The 22,476-nt window shown below is 51.3% G+C and overlaps 1 protein-coding gene across 2 annotated transcripts in view; it reads left to right on the plus strand.

The window, feature by feature from the left end:
- The first annotated feature begins 258 nt into the window (after window positions 1–258).
- Window positions 259–22,476, plus strand: part of ST8SIA2 (ST8 alpha-N-acetyl-neuraminide alpha-2,8-sialyltransferase 2) — a 62,172-nt gene continuing 39,954 nt past the window's right edge. For both annotated transcript variants that reach the window (XM_039217679.1, XM_039217680.1), the window contains exon 1: window positions 259–356. In XM_039217679.1, the coding sequence (XP_039073610.1) occupies window positions 259–356 (98 nt within the window). The remainder of the gene's footprint in view (window positions 357–22,476) is intronic.

Below are 22,476 nucleotides of genomic sequence, written 5' to 3' on the forward strand. Positions count from 1 at the left end.
GAGGGGAAGGGGAGGGGAGGAGAAGGGAGGGGAGAGGAGGGGCGGGCGGGAGCGGAGAGGGAGCGAGCGGGCTCGCCGCGCCTGAGCAACCCCTGTCTGCCGCTGTCGCCGCCGCCGCCGCCGGCCCGCACGCGCCCGGAGCGCAGGGTGTCTGCCCCGCTGCGCGCCGCGCGCGGAGGCTCCGGCGCCCGCCGCTGCGCCCTCCAGCCCCCGCTCCTCGCGCCGGCCCGCGCAGGTCCCGGCGGGCGCGAACCCACCATGCAGCTGCAGTTCCGGAGCTGGATGCTGGCTGCGCTCACGCTGCTCGTGGTCTTCCTCATCTTCGCAGACATCTCGGAGATCGAAGAAGAAATCGGGTAAATAGCTGCGCCCAGGCCCGTGCAGAGCCCTGGCGGGATCTCTCCCACCCGGGTACTCCGCCCCCCACACCCGCTTTGTGTGCGCCGCGCCCCCCTAACGCGCAGCCGGAGAAGTGGGGGGAGGTTTCGGCCCGGGGAGGCGGTGCCGGGGGGACCGGGACGGTTCGGGGAGCGGAGGATGGGGGCGCGGCTGCCGTGGGGTGTCCCCAAGCGGGGAGCACGGGCAGCCTCCAGCTGGCCCGCGTCAGGGAGCCGACGCGCCCACCCTACCCCCTTTCCCTAGCTTGTCCGCGGGCGCTGTCGCCGGGGTCGAAGGAGGGCGCCGGGGAGTGTCTGGGGTGGGCGGAGGGGCCGAGAGTGGAGGAGGCAGGAGTTTCTTTGTCTCCAGCTCGGCCGCTTTCTCGCCTTGGCAAAGTGGGCAGGGGGCGCGCGGCGATCTCTGCGCTGGGGGAGGGGATCCCCGGGTTGGAGCGGAGGGCGGGGGCTCTGCACTGGCTCCCGGTGAGGGGAGTGTCCCCGGTACCCACGGACTGGCACACGCTCCTCCCGCTGGCCCGGGAGCCCGGCGTTGGGGCGCCGGCTGGTACCGCTGGAGGCGGAGCGCGCGGGGCTGCGCTGAGACTCTCGCTGTCGCCTGGCTCTGGACGCTCAGCTAACCCCGCGGCGCCCCCTGCGCCCCCGGGTTCCGGTGCGCTCTCAGCGCCGAGATCGAGACCTTTCGGGAAAGTCTGTACCGACGCCGGGTGGTCTTGGGGGGGCCCAGGCGCGCGGTCTCGCCCCGGCTTTTGTCGGATCTCTCCAGAGGTGGGGAGGGACCGTGGGCCCCTGCCCTGGGCGCGGGACTTCCAGGAGTGCGCACTTGCGCCCGGGACGCACCCGCCGAGGGTCCGGGAGCCTGAGACTCGCGCCCCGCCCGGCCGCCTCCCGCACGCTCCTGGCGGTCTCTTTGCTTCAGCGCCACAAAGAGCGTCCCACCCGCGGCGGGCAGCTAGGGTTCTGAGGGTCCCTGCGGAGAGCTTCCCGGCCCAGGGCAGCGAAGAGGTGAGGTCGCCGAGCGGGCAGAAGGTCCCCTCTTCCTTGGGGCTGCAGCCGAGCCCGGAGCCCTGCTAGAGTCTGCGCCGCGTGCGCCCCCCTCCTTTGTCCCATTTGTTCCCTTCATCATCACAGCGAGTTGAGGGCCCGCTCTGACGACAGGTCCCTCGAAAGGGAAATGCCAGGATCCCGAGGCCCTAAGGACCCAGACCCCGGGGGAGGCGCCCACCGCCTACTCTCTCCTTCTCTCCCCGCCCCTTCCCATCCCAGGAACCCAGGAATTCCTTCTGTGAACTCCACAGCACTTGGAGAGCCCCTCTGTCTGCCTCTTCCTCATCCTCGGTTTCCCAAGAGCTCCGCAAACTTTCACAAATACTGTTGCGTTCATACGTGACGTGCTCCCACGCGGAGACAGAGGAACACGCTACTTTCCCGAGCTGTTCGCCTCAAAAACCAGCGTCGGAAAGGAAATCAGACAAGCCGAGTCTTGGGGCGATGGATGACCCGGTGGGGAGGGCCTTCCTCCCGGTCCTCCGTCTCGTCTCCCAGGTGTGGGCTTTGCGTGGCCCAGACCCCTTGCTGACCTTGCAAGTGAGAGGGAAGCACCAGCAGCTGCCCATTGTTCTACTATAAAAACATAAGGAGTGCGGCGCTCCTTCAGGCATCCCTGGCTTACCCATTCACGGAACTTTTACTGAATAGCTGCTACATGCCAGGGACTTTTAATTTTTAAAATACAGTCAGGAAATCACTTTGCACATAATGGTGCGCTTTCCTGCCAAACGCGTTATAGAGCCCCCCCCACCCCAGCCCCCATCAGGATACTCCAACAGCGTATCCAGGAATAAGCCTGAAGGCCTGAGCTAAGAAGGAAATTTGCATATATATTTAAAGCTCAGGGCTTTTCTGCTATGGGTGTGCCCCTGGGACCTATTTCATGGCGGGAGGGGGTGGGGGGGTCCCTGTTTAGGCTGACCCTGGGGAAATTTGTCAGACAGGTCAAATGTGTTCTCTTCTGTGGCACTATCCTTCCTTCTTGGTGCCCCTGTCCTCAGGCTGACCCCTGGCTAGACCAGTTTTGACCCAAACTTGAGCTATCCCCCCAACTTCAACCCCTCCCCCGGGCTGTCCCACAAGGTTTAAGTGGAGCGGAGGCATAGCTAGGATTCGCCATGGCTGAAGGAAGAAGGACATGGGGCAATGGACTAGAATCCCAACAGCTCTGATATGTGCTTAGAAGCCAGGTTTCAAGCTCAGTGGTGTATGTAAGTAACCCTTGGAACCACCCCATCTTTGAGTAGCCAGCCAGAGCTCAGTGGGTTAAGAGCCCTGGCGCAGTGGCCAGTAAGGGGCACCAGGAGTAGAGTTCTGTCTTCCTTACAGTCCTTTCTGGGGGACCTGGAATCACAGTGAAGACTGTGGTGCTATTGCACCAACCGTACCCACGCTTCCCCAGCTCGATCTCCCCTGTGCCAAGGGAGAGTGCAAATTACTTGTCAGAGAAAAAAAATGGTTCTGTCAAAAGATGGCTGTTTCTTGGGGTGCCTGGGTGGCTTGGTGGGTTAAGTGTCCAACTTCGGCTCAGGTCATGATCTCACGGTTTGTGGGTTCGAGCCCCACGTCGGCTCTGTGCTGACAGCTCAGAGCCTGCTTCGGAGTCTGTGTCTCCCTCTCTCTGTCTCCGTCTCTCTCTCTCTCTCAAAAATAAATAAACATTAAAAATTAAAAAAAAAAAGATGACTGTTTCTGGAAGGCAGTGAAGAGTGGGGACCCTGTGATCTTGGTCGGAAGGAAGGAAAGGAAAGGAACGAGGGGAGGGAAGAGAGAAGGAAGACTTGTCTTTCTGCAGTAAATATTCAGAGGATTAAGGAATGAGAAGTGAACAAGGAAAGACAATTGGATATGCATATCAGATGGAACAAAACTGAGGTACACTTTTCTTAAGCTCTCCATCCCCTTTCTTATAAAATGAGGCTTCTCGTATGGTAGCCTCAGAGGTCTCGTCCTGCCCGAGGAATCATATGATGGGTTATGAGGGGCACGTTTTTCCTCCTGGAGCTTTTTCTGAGAGACTCGTTTCTTTTCCTCAGCGATGGTTTTCAACTTCTAACTTGCGTGCCTGTGGAAATGCCTCCTTGGGGCTGAAAGAGGAAAGGAAATGTAGAAAGATGAGTTCTCTGCAAACCACTCAAACAAAGAGCGAATTCAAATTCTACATCAGATGTTGGGTGGGGCTTTGATAAAACAGCCCCCGTGGATTCAGGCAATGCCCCAAGTTTTAGGCCGAGTTGTAAGCTACAATGTTTTTGCGATTGTCCCCTGAGCTTTAGTGTTGTGTGTAACCTACAAGAGAGGAGTGTGAGGCATGGCTTCCTTGCCCCCTATGGTGTCCCCAGAACCCAGCGCAAAGAGCACAGAGCATTCAATAAACATCTATTGCACTGGCCCAGTGATGGGCATGGGTGGCATCTTTGGGCAAAGCAGACACCCACAGAGCCTGAAGATGGGAAGGAGATGTGAGGCTCCCCCTAGGAAACCTCCTCCCTTTTTACAGTTAGGGAAAATATGACCCTGAGAAGCAACTTCACCTGCCCAGCATCACACCCTGACCTGGTAAAGAGAGGCCAGGCCTGCACAGGTCTCTGTATTTGCAACCCAATCCCCTCTTCCCAGGAGGAGCTCCATTAACATAAAAGAGTCTTTGGTTTCAAAAGGAGGTAACTGGTAATAATAATAGTAATCATGATAATGGTGAAGATGAAGGTGATGACGGTCATTAGCATTTATTGATTTACTTAGTGTTCACTACAAGCCAAAAGCTATTCCAAGTGCCTCATAGATGTCAACACATGTTATCTTCATGGCCGCCCAATGGTCGCCTCCCAGTGGCAACAGGGGTACTATTTGTTGAGCCCTGTTGTGCCAGACATGGGCTAATTGCTTTAAAGTACCACTTCACTCAGTCCTTCCGGAACCTCCTTAAGCTAGGTACTTGTGGCTGTCTCCAGATTATCAATGAGGAAACTGAGGCTCAGAGACGTTTGGTGATCAAGCAAGTGACCCTAGGTGTGAGAAGCCAAAGCCTGCGTACTTTTTAATAAACTTTTATTTATTTTTGAGAGAGAGCCAGTGGGGGGGAAGGGCAGAGAAAGTAGGAGACAGAGAGAGAGAGACAGAAATCCCAAGCAGGGTTTGCACTGTCAGTGCAGAGTCCCACATGGGGCTCGACCTCAGAGACTGTGAGATCAGGATCTGAGCCAAAATCAAGAATCGGATGCTTACCCCACTGAGCTACCCAGGCACCCCAAAGCCTGTGCTCTTGACTGCCTTGCTAGACTACCTTCCAGGTTCTTTCCCCCTGTGCTAATATTAGGGAGTGGCTCTCAGAACTTAACCCATTCCCCAGGAATCTTCCACAAGCCCAGAGTTTTCCTGAGAGCCTGATCTGGCCTCAGAAGCTTACAAAGAGGGAGGGTGAATAAAGAAGACTGTGGAAGGACTGAGGGCCAGTCTCCCCATAATGCTCCGTTGATCCACTCAAGTTCAATAACGGTCCCATCCCCCTGGCTTGCCAGACAATATGCCACAGGCATGAGCTTCCTAGACTCACAGCTTGGGCCTTGGCTAAAGCTCTTGGAGGGAAAACTCTCATCCCTTTGCAAATCTGATTCAGATGTCAATGGAAAGAGAATGCTGGCATCTATGTGCCATATGATTGGGCATCCGGGGGCCTGGAGCAGAGGTGATAGTAAAGATATTTAACTACGGGTCTATTGGGATGGACGCCCAACTGGTCAAAATGGATGCCATCCAGTCACCCTGGTCAGGGGTCCCAGTGCACCCCAGGGAGACATAGGCCATGTCTGGGGAAAGTAAAGACAAGTGGGGGCAGGGGGCGTCTACTTCCGGTCCTTGGCTGTGACCAGATCTGGGACCAGGCAGAAACTGTGGTCGTTGGCCAGGGGTGAGGTGGGGTGAACCTTTTGGTGGTAGAGGGGTCCAGGCTGGTGTGAAAGAAAATGAGCTCTTCTTTGAACATTTGAAGTGCAGGCACTTTGGAAGAAGCATACATATTTGCTCAAGACGATGCAATCTTTTTTTCCTTTTTTTTTTTTCTTCTTTTTTTTGGAAAAAAGCTCATTCTTCTCCCCTGGAAAAAGCTCATTCTCCTCCCCAATCGTGGTGTATTTCCCTCACCTCACGTATAAACATGACTGGAAGATAAAATAGGAGAGAAAGCTCTGGTTTTTAACTCACTTGCTCCAACTCCTCTTACCAACTGTTCCTAGCATCAAATTTAAATTGTAAATACATATCCGTCTTAGAAACCAATTCACCACTCAGGGCCTCTTTCCCCTTATAAAGCAGGGTTGCTAGGTTTTTAAAAAATTATTTAGGTTTTACAAATTGGGGATGTTGTAAGTTGCAAATTATAAATACTTCTCAGAGAGAGTGGAATTCTAGAAAGGCTCCCGTAGCTTTTAGCACGGAGTACAAGGTAATGTGTAATCTGACCCCTACCTCCTGTTACAGCCTCCCTGGGCTCCAGCCATTCTGGTTTGCTTGCAGTTTCCCAGAATGAGCCATGACTCCGTGCCTCCATGCTTTTGCACATGTTCTTCCTCCTTTCTGGAAAAACCTTCTTGGACGCTCTATCCCTCCCAATTCCCACCCCATCCTATCCTTCCTTCCCCTGCCTCCACCTTCAAGGCTGAGGTCTCGTATCAGTTCCTTTGTAAAGCATTCCCAGACCCCAGACCCTCCTTGGACAGTCCGGGGTAGCGGCCGCTCCTGCGTGTACCCTTAGCATGCCGTCACACCAGTATCCACGGCGATGGAAGTAGACTCGATTCTGTTTTATTTCTCCCCGCCCCCCTGGCTCCTGGTGATAAGCATATGGTCTAGTGCATGAAGCCCTTGATATTTTTTTTTTGATGAACAAGTTCAGGCCTAGGACATGGTGAAAATAAGCTTTCAGTCTTTCTGCCCCCAAAGGTCTATACTTTTCTAATAACAAGTAAACACCCTCCACTTCCTCCGAAGGCCCTGCTTTTCCCACCATATGCATCCAACATGAAGAGCACGGCCCTGTTAAGGACATTGCTCATCATCTTAGAATGTTGGAGGCGGGCCAATGGAAAAGCCTTCCTAGATTTTAAAAGAAGAGGACCCGGTGGTATGTTCCCAACTGCTAGTTCAGATAAAAGCCAAAGCTGTAGAGACCCACCTCCAAGCCGCTGGTCAGCTCCTTATCCTCCGCTGAGTCCCTTCTAGCCCTGCTACTGCTCAGTGTCCCCAGACACTGTCCTTTTCCCCGGAGAGAAAGTGCCATCTCTTGTGTGCCTGTATCACCTTAACGCCTCCATACAGGCGCTAAGACCAGACTTCACTTAGAGCCAACTCTTTCCTTCCAAGGTCTGGTCCCCAGAAAGGATGCTGGAAGTTGCGTGTTTGAAACATTGAGGGTAAGAAACACGAGGTCAGGTCAATGTGTGTGATCTCCAAGATTTGTTGTGTTATTAAGCATTTTTAAGTGGCGTTCTGATTTTCAAACACTGAGCAGACCAGAGGCTGGCGATGGATGGGTCAAGACTTATGGCAGCTGCCTGGACCCTAGAGAAGCTCCAGAGACTCATATCTCTAAGTTCTCTCGAGCAGAAGGAAGTTCTGGAGACAGATGGAAAGACAGAGTGAACACAAACGCCATGGTGAGGGGGCAGGAGAGGTGGGCGCATCAGGTGGCCGTCTCCTTCCGGAGTCTGGGGTAGGTCCATTTCTCCAGGAGAAGCCCCAGGGTGAGACACTTGGGTGCCATCTGCGTCCAAGAAAGCTGTCTCCTGTGTCTGAATGACTGCCGGTCTGGGGCTTGTCCTTAAGTGTTGAGATTAGTCACTCTCCTGGGTGGCAGCTGGGTTGGTTTTAAATTCTCCCTAGTCGCCTGCAATTCGTCACTAGGCTAGGAAGCCGCCCGGTGTCCTGACGGGACCTGTTTGTCCCCATGTTTTCTCGGCTTCAGCTGTCATGGACTTCGCAGCGACAAGGGGAACTGCTCCATCTGGGGAGAGAGCAGCGGCCGTGACGAGACACGCATGCCCGTGGCCCTCGGGCAGGAGCGGCTCCTCCGGACACTTGTCTGCTTGGAATCCTGATTCGCCGCTCTTGGAAATCCAGCGCCCCGCCTTGCGGTGTGGGTGTGGGTGTGGGTGTGGGTGTGAGGTCCTCAATCGCTTTGCTCTGTGAGAAGGAGGCTCCTGCTTTGACACAGACTTTCCCCGAGCACTTTTTTGTTCTTATTAGAGGAACACAGAGGCCCTCAGCCCGGCCTCCAGCCCCTTTTGGAGGCTCAAAGTTTTTCCTTTCCCTGGCCTCTTAGTCAATGGCTGGGGGGTCAAAATGACCCTTAGATCAGTGGTCCCCAAGGCTGAGCTGCAGAAGTGTGGTGATCGGAAAGGGAGAAGAAAGAAAAAAGAGAGAAAGCACAAAGCAGCCATGCCAGTTATGTTCCTTTCAAGCTGCTCTTCACCATTGCTGACGATGACTCTTCCTTGTTCAGAGATGACATCCTTTTTAATTTGGGGTATTCTCCCCTGAAAGAGGGTGTCAGTAGATAGTGATTGTGATGGTCTTCCTTAGCCAAGGAGGTTGGTAACCCTATGACTCCCCAAACCCCAATTTTGGGGAAACGTGACCAATCCCTGAAATGAAAGGGTCTGGGGTCCGAATTTGCCTTGAAGGGTAAACAGAGGTGATCACTTCCGGAAACATGGCTTCACTATACACACACCCCTTCGGCTCAGAGGCCGACGCCAGCAGAGAAGAACACATCCTCTGTGGGTGTCTGCTCTGCGCTGAACGATACTCTAGACCCGTTAGCCTTCTTCACACCTGTAGTCTGCCCAGCAGTCCTGTGGGGGCTGTGTTACTGTCACCTCCATTTCACAGATGAGGAAACTGAGGCACAGAGCAGTTAAACAGCTTGGCCAAAGTCACGCAGCGAGTAAGCTATGCAGAGCTGGGATTTGAACCCAGGCTCTGGGAGGCAAGGAGAACCATCCAGAAATGATGTACTAAATGGCATGGGGAGTGGGGAAGTATGCACGGTCCTCCTTCCAAAGGCTAAAGCTTGGAAATACAAAGGGCTGTGGGAAGTGGCGGGGCGGTGTGCCAGCGCCGAGGCCGAGATGGCATCCCGCAGCCCGGGGGTCACTGCCGTGTGGGGCCAGCCGCCCCGAATCACTGCCGCACGACGCCGCTCCCACTCTGCCCTCCGTCTTGCTGCCTTCCCCAGCCACCTGCTCGCCCCGCCGAGTCTCATCACATCGGCTCTGGAGCACGGCATTTGTTTGCCTGACTCATTACCAGAGAGACAGATACACACCGAAGGAAGAGAGAAACAACACACACGATGAAGGCCTGGAGGAATTTTCTTCTGGAGAAAGAAGAGCTGGGGCTTTCGGCTTCCTCAGGCCGAGTAGAGCCTGGCGAGGAAGGAAGGAAGGAAGCCATCAGGGAAGGGGACAGACTTCTACAGGGAAGGGGTACCTGCGCAAGGAGCCCCGTTGTGCGGGTCACCCACTGAAGCCTCACAACTGCCCTGTTTACCCATTTGCGGAGGAGGAAGTGGAGGCCCAGAGAGGTTCCAGGGTTTGCTAAGGTCACACAGGAGGGGAACCTGAGGAGCTGGGATCCCAAGGTGGGTGTGCCTGTCTCCACCGCCCACGCAGGCTGTTGCCACTTTTGTGTATGGCAGCTGCAGGGTGGCTGGTCCTCTAGCTCCCGAGGCCTCCTCTGTCCACTGTGGACCACACAGACAGTTTGTGCAGGGGCCTGGGGACATCGGGGACCGCACACTAGACTCACGGCAAGCCAGGCGAGCCTCCCACATGCAGCAATGGCCTTTGCCCTTGGGCACACCATTTCAGCGGATGCTGGGGACGGAAGGGGCAGCCACACTCTGCCCAGTGAGGCGTGGGTGTGTGTCACTAGTTCCCCGTCTCCAATTTCAAGAACAAGAACATTGGGTACACTCGGAGGAGCGATCCCCAGGATTAATTCACACCTTCTCTCTCGGTAAATGCCAGTGTGGTTTAAATAATGAAGGCAGGAGGCAGAAGATATCTGGAGAAAGGGAGTTGGTAAATTGATCAGGCTGGTGACTTTCATTTGCTGTTCTGTAAGAAGAAGAGCCTCTCCCATTGCACCTCTGTGCTTCTCCAAATTTGGGAATTGGTGCTAAGGGGACCCTGGATGATGTCTGACTGTACCCTGATCAATGGATTTAGTTCCAAGGAGGAGCAAAGAGAAGGGCCAGAGAGAAACCCGTAATGGTACATCTATCGTGGCCGGGGCAGGATGCCTCTTGGGCTGCTGTGCATGAGGACCACATGCTGACAAACGGCCTCGCACCGACCCATGTGACCCAGCCGTGGGGGTGGAACGAGCCAAGGCTCCACGCCCCTTCTCCAGCCTGCCTGGTGCCACCCACTACAGCTCTGACCTCTAGCAGTGTCAGAATAACTCACTTAGGTCTTCATTATACGCTGTTCTCGGCTGCCAACCTGAGGGTTACTGTGGGAACACTGAGGCTCTGGCCTCCGGAGAAATACTCATTAACTGTGTGACCACAGGCAGGTGACCTCACCTCTCTGAGCCCCACTTTCTTAATCTAAACAATGAGGTTAATAATATCCAACTCACCGTGTTTTGGGAATTAAATAAAACACGGATAACGGGAATGAAAAAACAGTACAGCCATTATGGAAATCAGGACGGCGGCTCCTCAAAAAATTAAAAATGGAATTCCTGTATGATCCAGCAGTTCCACGTCTGGGGGTGTACCCAAAAGAATTGAAAGCAAGGGCTCTGACAGGTATTTATAATACCGATGTTCATAGCGGTATTATTTGCGGTAGCAAAACATGTCAATGGGTGGATGAGAGGATAAGTAAACTGTGACATATACATATGGCAGGATATTCCTCAGCCTTAAAAAGGAAGAAGACTCTGACACAAGCTACGACATGGTTGAGACTTGGAGACGTGATGCTCAGTGAAATAAGCCAGTCACAAAAAGACAAATAGTGTATGATTCCACTTACAGAAGGAGCCTAGGATCAACAGATACAGAGAGACAGGAAGTAGCAAGTTGGTGGAGCTCTTATTTAATGGGTACAGAGTTTCAGATTTGCAAGACGAGAAGAACTCTGGAGATCAGTTTTACAACCACGAGAATGTACTTAGTGCCACTGAACTATGCAGTTAAAAATGGTTAAGATGGTGAATTTTACGTTATGCGCACTTTACCACAATTAAAAACACACATACAGATGCGAACCGCCGGAAGAGTGTCTGGCTGATGCTCAACACTCATTGATTTATTTTAAGAGGGCAGTTATGATATTAACAGAGCAACATCAATGGGAACGTGCTTTCATTCAAAAAGTAATATAGTAGCAAAAAGCATGGTGTGGAGGAAGTAGAGGGAAAAAAAGGAGAGGTAGATTTACAGAAATACAAACCGGATTTTGTTATATTTGGACACACTTGTGGCAGGTGGGCAAATACCCAACACCTGGGATTTGGGATTGTGGAAAGTGCAAATGCATGATGTGTGTGTGTGTGTGTGTGTGTGCGCGCGCGCGCGTGCGTGTGCGTGCGTGGGTGTGTGTGTGTGTGTGGCGTTCTGTAAACACTTGTTGGTCAGCCTCCATGCAGTGGAGGAGCCCATGAGGTTTCATAAAAGCCCAAGCCACACGGAAGGCACCGGATGGTGGGGGAAGGCAATATGGCAGTAGACAACCAAGCCACCCTCCCTCCCAGATCTAGGTGCCTCGCTGCCCTTTTTCTGACCAGGAGACCATTTGGGGTCTCCTGATCTAGTGTCTGGGGGTCAATGGTGAATCTGCAAACAAAAGAGAGCCCCCAAATGCTAATCCCCAGAGATTTGGCTCTTTCTGGGCTAGGAAGGGCTGAGATACAGCTGTGTCTTCCCTTTTAGGCTCAGGCCACATGGTTCCCATAGCACAAGAGGAATGAGCAAGTGCTGTGGGTGGATTCCAGGGACAGGAAGTGCCAGAGCTGTGGCTAGCATCCCATGAGGGTGTGAGAACACACACACACACACACACATACACACACACACACACACACACACATTGCTAGCCCTGCCCCGGAGTTTCTGATTCAGTGGGTCCTGAGAGGGGTCTGAGAATCCAAATCTCGAACAAGTCCCAGGTGATTGATATCCTTGGTCCTTCCAGGGACCATACTTTGAGAACCACTGAGCTAGAGCCTTATCATTCAAAGAGCCATCCTTGGACCAGCCACATGGCATCCTCTGGAGTTTCGGTGGAAATGAAATATCTCAGGCCTCACCCCAGACCCAGGCCTAATGAAATGGAATCTACATTGTAACAAGACCCCATGTAACCTGTGTACACAATTCCTCCACTGGTGGGAATAGTTGGCTTCTGCAGAGTCCCAGCCCAAGGCAGTGACATAGGTCCATGAGACAAGGGGAAACTTGTCTGAGGATCCCTGGTACCCATCACAAAGTTGGCCTAGAGTTACATCCAAATGGATGTCAAAAAACAATAATAATTATTATTATAGCCACATGCTCAGATGCCTGTGTATGCACCAGGAGCTTTTCATACATTATTTCGCACATTGATTATAAAGCCCCTGCAAAACCCACTTTACAGAGGGGTAAACTGAGGCTCAGATAAAGTACCTTCTTACTAAACACAGAAAAAAGACCTGAATTTTCTCAAGGTCTAGTGGGCCATTTCTCAGGTGCTGGTGATTTAGCTCTAGGGACTAACCTGCTTCTTTCTCTTTGCCCCTCTCCCAGAGAGAGGCCAAGATATGAGGCAAGGCAAGGAGAAATCCTAATCAAGTATTGAATTGATTTATTAAATCAGTTTTTAAGGAGGCTGCAGCGGGTCAGTATCAGAAACAACCTGAAGCCAGGGCTAGAGCACATGATTGACATTTCTGGAGAAGCTGGACAGCAAAGCACTCCTCGGCTAGATCATCAAGCCCCCTCCTGAGCTTGGCTGGGATGTGGTCATTCACATAGCAAATGGCCCGCTTTACAGTTGGTATATGCAATAAAAGTCCCCTAGAGTTCTTGGGGTTCCTAAGTGGTTTTGGTGACCTGCCCAGCCTACAGTCTCATTCCAAACTGTGCTCTGTTCTAGAAAGCAGAAGAATTGGCGGGGAGGCAGGGAGGGTGCTCTGGGGGCGATCTAAGACAAGTAAGATAGAGCCTTTTAAAACCAACCTGCTCCTTCAGGTAGAGACAGCCTCTAAGCAGACCCGTAGCCAAGAATTTAACTGTGTTTATTTTTGCCATTACTTTCTATTTAGGGCAAGGGATATTGGTATTCTATTTATGACAGTGATAGAAAGATTCCTTTTATGATAAACTCATTTACATTTTTAAGTGAGTCATTGCAGAGTAAAGTATTAAGTCAATAGAGTGGAGCTAGCAAAACAGATGAAGGTAGGTCCAGAAAAGAGTTGACGTCTGTGCAGTGACCACGTGCTAGCATTACTTCTTCCCCGTGGTCATTATCTGCCCCTTTGGTAGCAAAGCTTCGACAACTCTTGCAAAACTCCTACAGAGAAGGAGTGAGTTAATCTTTCCAGAAAGTACCTAGTGACAGATACACTTTCTCACCGTACCTGGGAAATTGCCCAGCGTACAGATAAGGAATTGACCAATGAAATAATCTTGTGAGTGGAATACTACATGGCAATGAGAAAAAATGAAATCTGGCCATGTGTAGCAACATGGATGGACCTTGAAGGTGTTATGCTGAGCGAAATAAGTCAAGCAGAGAAGGACAGATACCGTATGTTTGCACGTATAGGAGGATTAGGAGGAACTTAATGGAGGACCGTGGGGGAGAAGAAGGAGGGAAAGCCATGAGAGACTCTTGAATGCTAAGAATAAACTGAGGACTGATGGGTGTGGGGGGAGGGGGGTGACGGGCATGGAGAGGACACTTGTGGGGACAAGCACTGGATGTTATATGGAAACCAACTTGACAATAAACTATTAAAAAAATAAAAATAAAAAAAGACAGTCATTATTATAATTCACTTAGATATATATGTGTCCATTCTCATAACCTTAAATCGTGTGTGGAAATAATGATGACCTTTCTGACCCCAAAACATCCTTGGAAATTTAGGAAGTAAAAAATAAAATGGCTTTTCATAAAATACGCAATTAACATTTGTATTACAATCTTATACCAATATTAAATTGTTTTGTACCTTGTGATAAAATGTGAGAAGATTATATTACTAAATTTTAAACCAAAACTATCACATCCATCTAGAAAGAAAGAAAGAAAGAAAGAAAGAAAGAAAGAAAGAAAGAAAGAAAGAAAGAAAGAAAGAATCTTGTGAATGATTCAAAAGCAAGAACGATTTAGACTCGGGAGACCCCCCACCCCCAAAAACACCACTAGGTTAGACCCCTATCTTGCCATCTTGCGGCACTCTTTCCTGGTTTTTTGCACCATTCCTTAGGTTTTGTGGGTCTTATGTGTCTTGCATGGTATCTTTCTTGCCTGCTAGATAGTAGCCCAAGGAAGGCTGGGACCACTTGAGACCTGGGCTTCCAGCTCTTTGCATCGTGCTTGGCAGAGTAAGTGCTGGTTTGGAGGGGGGTAATAAAAGGAAGAGGGAAGGTAGGAAAGGAGGAAATTAGTTCTTGAGGCTCAGAAAACCCCCTACCATTGACATCCTGAGATCATGTACATGTTTCTCCCCATGGCCAGAGGCGAGAAAATGTGCTGCGTTATGTGAGCCCCCACCGTAGAACTGTCTGATTTGAAATCCTTGGAGTGCCATCTTATTTATGGATGAAGTCAACTTTCCATCTTCCTGATTCCGTGAAGAAAGACCAGCCCCCCTGTTAAAGTGTTCCTCACAGGGTAATTCACGGTTCTCTCCAGGCTCCGTGGCCTGGTACACAGAAGCCAGAGGACTGGAGGGACGCGGCCAGAATGGGAATCAGACTGGCTGGCTCCTGGCAGGCTGAGATCAAGCTGATAAAGAAGGAGATTAATAAGGGTCTGCAACCTATGCCGTTCTGTAGCATCAAGGAGGGTTTTTAAATCAATGCTGGTCTGGCTGGCTTAATGGTACCTAATCTTACCTTTTGAAGCTGGAACACTTGGGAGTTGAGATCAATTGAGAGAAAATAAAGTAAAACGTGTTGACTTTTGGATTTTTTTTTTTTTTTTTTTTTTAGTCTTCATCAGAGTCCCATTGTGTCGTGTTGTTTTTATTTTCTGTCTCGGACATAGGCAGAGGTTAGCCATTGAGAGGGTCATTCAGCCGGGATGAGGCAGTGATCCAGTTACTTTTGTTCTTATTGTTTTCATCTGCTGCAAGATGATCTCCATCAGGGAAGCATCTGTTTCTGTCCTGTTCACCAATGTGTCCCCAGCGAGGACACATGGTAAATGCTCGAGTGACGGTTTCTCAGATGCAACATTTCAGTGTAACCAGGGCGTGCTATCTGCCACGGGCCAGTCCGCAGGAAAAGTCAGTCTTCTCCCGACAAGGTGCAGAAGCAGCAGCCTTCCCAGGCATTCACGGTGCCCCTGGAGAAAAGCCCTGAGAGGCTCCTTGGGGCCTAGTTTCCTGTGACCGTCACTGTGAGATTCGTGCGGTCATCACAAAGCTGTGTGAGTAAAATGCATCGGACGCGGTATACACAGGTGCTCACAAAACTGTGCAAAGCTGAATCCAGTACGGAGAACAGACTCAAGGCGTTTGTGGTTTGACAGGAGAGAGAATTCTTAGGGGTTGATGACAGACATGTCTGGAGTGAGTAACAATTGGGAGATCGGGGCTTTGGTTGTGGATTCGCCACCACCAGGCCATTACCTTAAGGGCGGGTCCTAAGCTTTCTGGGCCTCCATTTCCCCATCTGTCAAGTGAGCATTAGATAAGCTCACACATCACAGCTGGGTGCCTCCCTGGTGAGCTCCTCTGTGGATGGAGTCCAGACTCACTGGAAATAGCAAACCCTTTTGCTCTGCCTCTGAATTCCCCGCCCTGAAATGTTAGAACGGGGCAATAAATAGGTGCTGGTCTATTTTCACCCACCACCTGCTCTACATTAAATAGAATAAAAAGGCCACTGTCGGAGCAGGCAAGCCAACAGACCGAGCACCTCCCACATGCCCGGCATTGCAGTAGACAGTTCACATCTCAAGGAAGCGCCTTGATAAATGTGCAAGAGAGGTTCAGTACCATTGTTGTTTCCCACCTTCTAGCACCACTTGGAGACTCGTTATATTACAGCAGGTTTGGCGCTCCAGATAAATTATGCTTAATATTCTATGTTTTAGAAAAGCACCTGAGAGTGTGTAATAAAATACAAAAAAAGCTATTACCGAACATAGCTAGGCTGGTGGATTGGGAAAGCCTTCTTCCTTTGGTTTTCAGGAAGATTCATCGTCACCAACCAACCTCTCGTGTGTGCAATGGCAGAGCCTGTCCTCGCGGTGAGCCCTGCCTTGAAATAAAAATGAAAGTGACGTTATTGTGCTAACAGTACTGATGATTTGTACTACAGGAGTTCCAAAGAGGGGGTGCCCAGCAAGGGATGGGGACAAGGTAGACAATTTCTAGAGCCAGCAGGATCAGGGTGGGACTTGCAGGAAGGGCCCAAGGACTTAGCTGGAAAAAGAATGAAGGTGGTGATCCAGATGGGGAGAATGGCCCAAGCCAAAGAAGGTGCGAGTGACCGCAAGGAGCTTGGCAGGAGTGGAGACTTCAGGAGTGCCTGGAGGCGGAGGGAAATAGGCCAGAGCAGAGGGCTCAGAGCCAAGCTGTCTGTGCTGAGGAGTGCACACTTGGTTCTTTGAGGAGTCACTTTGGCTTAAGCTGGGGTCCAAAGACCTCTAAAGAGTCCGTGATGGATCTCAGGAGATCTGTGAACCTCCTGAAATTGTAGCCATTTTTCCAGCAAAGGATCCATGTATCTTAAAGGATTCTCAAAGGGATCCACAAAACTGAAGAGAAGATGCTGTGGATACTGGGGTCCCTTGAAGGGTTTTGAACAGGAGTGAGCAGAGAATCTGTGAGTTGCTCAGAAGGGGACAGGATGGGGAGACAACTCAGGTCATCTACAGGAGCAGCTCAGAGGGTATGGGCTGAGGTCATATCAATGGAAAGGAAGACAGAGTTAAGGGTGTCCTGATACAGAAGTGACAATACTTTGAGGACCATCAGTGGTGGCTGGAACAATGGTTTGGTCTTAAACATGATGGTTATAACAAGATGGAGTTTATCTATGTGAGAATGAAAACATTTAAAAATAACTCAATCACCAATTATTGGAGCATAGGTACAAAAGGCCAGACAGCCCCTCCCCTTTATGTTTCGGGTATGGCCACAAAGGCACTGCGATTGTCCATGGTCACCTAGATGGTGAGCGACAGGGGACCAATACCGTAAGGAGTTATATTTAGGAGGGAGATCATGGAAGATGGAGATGGAAATGGGAAGGCATTTGTAGGGAGACATTGATTGAAGCCATGAGTGGAGGTGAAATCCCTAAAGTTTCAGAGACCCTAGGATTAAGCCTTGGCCATTGCCCTCATTTAGAGGGTGGGAAGGAGAGGCCCGGAGTGCAAAGGCCAGGGGCGGAGAAACCACGAGTGAAAGAAGGAGGGAGGGGTTCTACGGTTAAGCCACAATGTTGAGGGGAAAACAAGCCCAGTAGCCAGAGGTGGGGAGAAGAAGGCGAGTGGGGAAGGAAGGTTCAGAGACTATACTCTGGAGTTGGGAGGGTCTAGAAACATGAATTTTAAAGGAGGGAAGGGGAACCTGGGTGGCTCAGTTGGTTAAGCATCCGCCTTCGGCTCAGGTCATGATCTTGTGGTTTGTGAGTTTGAGCCCCGCATCGGGCTCTGTGCTGCCAGCTCAGAGCCTGGAGCCTGCTTCATGTTCTGTGCCTCCCTCCTCTCTGTCTACCCCTCTCCTGCTCACACTCTGTCTCTCTCTCTCTCTCAAAAATAAATAAACAGTTAAAAAAAAAAAAAGAAATTAAAGTGGGTAAGGTTTGGGATCCACTGACCCATCAGACGCTCCTTGCCCGCATGCTCTGGCCCAAGCGGACCCCTCTGCCTGGGGCTCTTCCCACAGTCCTTTGCGATACTGGCCTCTCTTCAACTTCCAGGATTCTGATGAAATGCTGGCTCCTTCAAGAGCTCTTCCCCGACCACTGCTGAGCCGACCCCCAGTCAGTAGGATCAGCTCTCTTCTTGTTTCGCTCTCAGTGCCACTCTTCCTTTGCTTGGGCATCTGCCTTCCCTGAGTGTGTATATGTCCACTTCCTGTCTCCAAATGGAGATGTCAGGCACCTTCAAACTTGGAGCTTCCTGTCTACCCCCCACGGTGTCCCCAGGGCCCCCAGCTGGGGGGCCTATCACATAGTAGGTGCTCATTAAGTGCCTGCTAATTGAAACACAATGACAGGAAGACAGAGGAACTCAGCTGTGACCGATCTCTCCTCTCTGAAGAGTTTTAATGAGAACAATAACCAAATAAAATAAAGCATCTGCCAAGCTGTTTGCACATATTCACCATCTCAGTGAGTCTTCAGTTTACTCACTCGAAGGAGTGAGGAGGCTCAGTTTGAAATACTCTGCTCGTGATGGCGAAGCTAGGGAATCACACCCAAGCCTGCGTTCTTTTGCTGTTCATTTTTTGACAGCATTGGACCAAAGACCCCCTTCTGTCAAAAAAAAAAAAAAAATGCAGACAGGCTAGACCCCTTTCTGCCATCCCTCTGCCCAGGCGGCGGTAGGTGCTGGGTGCCCTCTCCCCACTCTCCTCATTCTGCACGTGCCCAGACAAAACCCTTCACATGCCGGGGTGTTTTACCAGAGCATGAAAAGGGTTACATTTCCCACGCACTTGTCAGTCCGCTGTGGTCACATGGGGAAGTCGGCTGGTGAGGAATCCTCTTGGCCTGTGGATTATTCTAAACTCCAGGGAGGGGCAGAGTAGCCCCACGCCTCCCCGCCACTTCACCCTAGCTCCTTCCCTGGCATTTTCTATGGGAATTTGGTGGCAGGAGAAGTGGGGAGAAGGTCAGGCTCTGAGGCAGCCCCAGGACAAAGCCGGAAATGGTACCTTGAACCACTGTCCCCAGAGCACCATGCAGAGCCACCAGCCCAGATGCCGGAGGCAGACAGGCCTGTGGCTGTGATGCTCCCCAGGCCCCAGGCTCCCCCGCTGGGAGTCAGGACTGATGCTCAGCGCATGAGGAAAAGCAAAGGAGGGGTTAGTTGTCTAGTCTGTCTTTGCACCTCTTATTTGTGCGTATTCACAACAGACACCAGGCACAGCCTGAACTCCCTCAAAAGCTGCTAGGAACATTCCAAGCATGAAGGCCAATGCCTCCCAGAATGCAGGGGTAGGAGTCCAGTTGGACGGACAGTCCCAGGCCCCTGTGCACACACCCCTTGTAGGGCTTGGTTTTATGCTTCCTCCTTTCTGCTCTGCCTGGTGATGTTTTGGGCATCTGTCTGCGGTCAGGTGTTGTGTCCCAGGTACAGCGACTGTCTGGCCCTGTTCTCTGGCTTCTCTTCTGGATTTTCTCCGGTTACACTAAGCCCCAGTTTGGACTCCGCTCAGGCTTTGCCAGGCTTTACCTGCTCCCTCTGCATACACCACCTTCCTGATTTGGAGATCATCTGTCAGACAAAGCCGGGTTAGAATCCTGCCTCCAGCCTCTCCTTGCTGTAAATCCTTGGACTCAATGCTTAACGTCTCTAACTGAATGTGAACACTAAAATTGTCCAGCTCATGGGGCGCCTGGGTGGCTTAGTCAGTTGAGCGTCCGACTTTCGCTTGGGTCATGATCTCGCGGTTCGTGGGTTCGAGCCCCGCGTCGGGCTCTGTGCTGACTGCCAGCTCAGAGCCTGGAGCCTGTTTCAGTCTGTGTCTCCCTCTCTCTCTGACCCTCCCTTGCTCGCGCTGTCTCTCTCTCTCCTAAAAATAAATAAAACATTAAAAAATAATAATAATAAAATTGTCCAGCTCACAGGGCGGTGATAGAGATGGAAGGAGAGAGTCCTCGGCGAGGGCATGACCTGTGAGCGCTGTCTGCTAGGTGCCCGGCAGTAGTAACTCTGGATGGTCGCTCCTCTGGGCTCTGTCCACCCGCACAAAGTTCATCTTAAGCCCCCATCCAGATGCCTGTTTCTAGATCAACCTGACACAGCCTGGGTTGCCACCATGCTCCCTACGCCTATCTCTGCTTCACCCCCACCTGCTACAAGCTACAGTGACCTTTGTTGAGCGGATTCATTTTCCATGCCCTGACTCAACGTGGCTAGAGGTTGGGTTTCCCACCCCGACCACCATGTCTGGGCTTTGCCCAAGGCAATCAAGAGTGGGCTTACAGAGAGGACCCAAGGAGCAGAACCCCTCCACAATCCCTCCCTAGAGCCCCAGACTCCTGAAGAACACAGCGCAGGGGTGAGGTTGGAGGCCAGGACTGTCACCTGCAGACAGTGGGGCTGAGCATCCTTCTGGAGCGCGGGCTGGCTTCCTCTTACTATTCTACCAGGTGGCGGTTCAGTCAGCGAGCCACGGGGAGCAGTCCTGCACTGTATTGTAGGAAGAACAGGATTCCCAGATTGTCCTTTTCAGTAGCTTCATCTTCTACATGTTGCAGGGGACAAAGGCCTAGGCTCCTGGGTGTTCCTCCTTCTTGACTTGATCAAGAAGCATCAGTTGTCCCTGAGAAGGAGCAAGAAATTACTACCCTCAGCCACTCCCTGCACGTCGTCAGGTCCAGCAGGCTTGCTATACCTGGCGTAAGAGGGGCTTCTGAGTCAGGGGAGTTAATGGAGAAGATGACATGCACTTTGCTACCTGAGTGGCAAAGAGTCGGTCCAGGGATCTCCAACTTCAGAGTCAGGTAGGACACACGTGTAAGTGAGGCAGCTCAGTGTAAGACAATAGGGAGTGGAGAGGACTGTGGCACATACCCCCCAACTCCAGCCAGCCTGAGGTGTGGTTGCTTCTCCTGTCTGTCCAAGCCCACAAAAGGACCCCATTTCACCAAGAAGGGCGTAAGATCTCCAGAGGTCTAGAGCTGCAAAGCCATAACCATCAGGAGTCAGAACCTCTAGTCCCCTAACTGATGGTCCTGAATGGCATCCCCCCACCTTTTTTTAAATTTTATTTATTTATTTATTTTGAGAGAGACAGAGAGTACAAGTGGGGGAGGGGCATAGAGAAAGGGAGGGAGAGAATCTCAAGCAGGCTCCATGCTGTCAGCGCAGAGCCCGACGCGGTGCTCTAACTCACGAAGCCATGAGATCACAACCTGAGCTGAAACCAAGAGTTGGACGCTTAACCGACTGAGCCACCCAGGTGCCCCATGGCTGTCCTCCTTCTGTATGACACAAACACTCCCTGCTGGTGACCGCTGGGCAGGCAGGGTGGGGATACATCTGACACCCGGAAAAAACCAGGACTTCAAAGTCCTCTTTAACACTGGTGCCCTCAGGGGGTTTTCTCTGGAAAAGGCCATTTGTGGGGATGCAGTTTCTGAATGTGGCTCCATCAAGAAGTGAACAAAAGACAGGGAAGAAAGACCGGCTTAAGGTAGAGGCCTTTCAAGTGCTGGCGAGGCAGGTTCAAGAGCAAAGCGCGGCACGGTGGACGGGCATTCTGCTTCTCTTTCAAGAGCACGGATTTATCCTTAGCAGCCACATGAATGAAACGAGAAGTCTTCATAGCTGCCAACCTCTCGCTTCAGGTTTTGTGGGAGTATATTTCCGACACAATTCGCAAGGGAAAAATGACGGCCAAGGTTAACACCGCGTCTGCAGCAGGAGACCCAGGGACTGCAGATAGTGGACACTAAGTAACTGGCCAGGGGAGGCGCTACAGTTTAAGTGTATGTGTCCTCCCCAGATTCACAGGTCAGGATCCTAATCCTCAATGTGATGCTATTAGGAAGTGGTGCCTTTGGGAGGCGATCAGTTCACGAGGGTGGGGCCCTCAGGCTGGGATGAGTGCCCTCCCTATATAAGAGACCCCACGGAGTGTTCTCGCTTTCCCCACACGGAAGGCTAGAGCGAGGAGGGGGCCTCACCCAACCATGCTGGCTCCCTGATCTCAATCTTCCAACCTCCAGGACAGTGAGCAATAAATTTCTGTTTATAAGCCACCCAGTCTATGATATTCTCTTCTAACAGCCCGAATGGACTCAGACAGTAGGATGGAATGGATTTTCATATAAAACCATTCTTTTTTTTTTTTTAAATGTTTTATTTATTTCTAGCAGAGAGAGAGAGAGACAGCGTGAGCAGGGGAGGGTCAGAGAGAGAGGGAGTCACAGACTGAAACAGGCTCCAGGCTCTGAGCTGGCAGTCAGCACAGAGCCCGACGCGGGGCTCGAACCCACCAACCGCGAGATCATGACCCAAGCGAAAGTCGGACGCTTAACCGACTAAGCCACCCAGGCGCCCCAGTATATAAAACCATTCTTAACCGTAGCTTCCAAAGGCTGGATCATGTTTTATCCTTACTGGTGCGGTGCAGGTGAAGAATCCAACCTGAGTATTTCCCCAGTTAGCTCATCAGCTGCCTTACAACTACTTGCTGAGCTAACCTTTGCTTCCTCTTAACCCTCTGGCGTCCCCCTTGACAATATATTGAATCCTTGCTTGTAGCAGGTGAAGGACGGGGGTCAGGGACCAACTTCTGCAGTCATAGGAGATCATAATGCCTGCTCTGTCAGTATTTTCACTGGGCATATCTTATGGGGCCCAGTGGATCTTATTTTTAAAACCAAAATATGGAAATTAACATGTCCCTGGTACATAGCCCAGCACAGGGTGGGCTCAAGCAGATGAGGTTACTAATATTTTGCACTGATCTCTTAGAACCTGCATCCCCTTCCCAGGAATATGGTTTTTTTTTAAGTTTATTTATTTATTTTGAGAGAGACAGCGACATCATGAGCAGGGGAGGGGAAGAGGGAGAGAAAGAGAATCCCAAGCAGGCTTTACACAGTCAGTGCTGA

The sequence above is a fragment of the Hyaena hyaena genome, unplaced genomic scaffold (genome assembly GCF_003009895.1).
Source record: "Hyaena hyaena isolate Hyena2069 unplaced genomic scaffold, ASM300989v1 scaffold_702, whole genome shotgun sequence".
Lineage (NCBI taxonomy): Eukaryota > Metazoa > Chordata > Mammalia > Carnivora > Hyaenidae > Hyaena > Hyaena hyaena.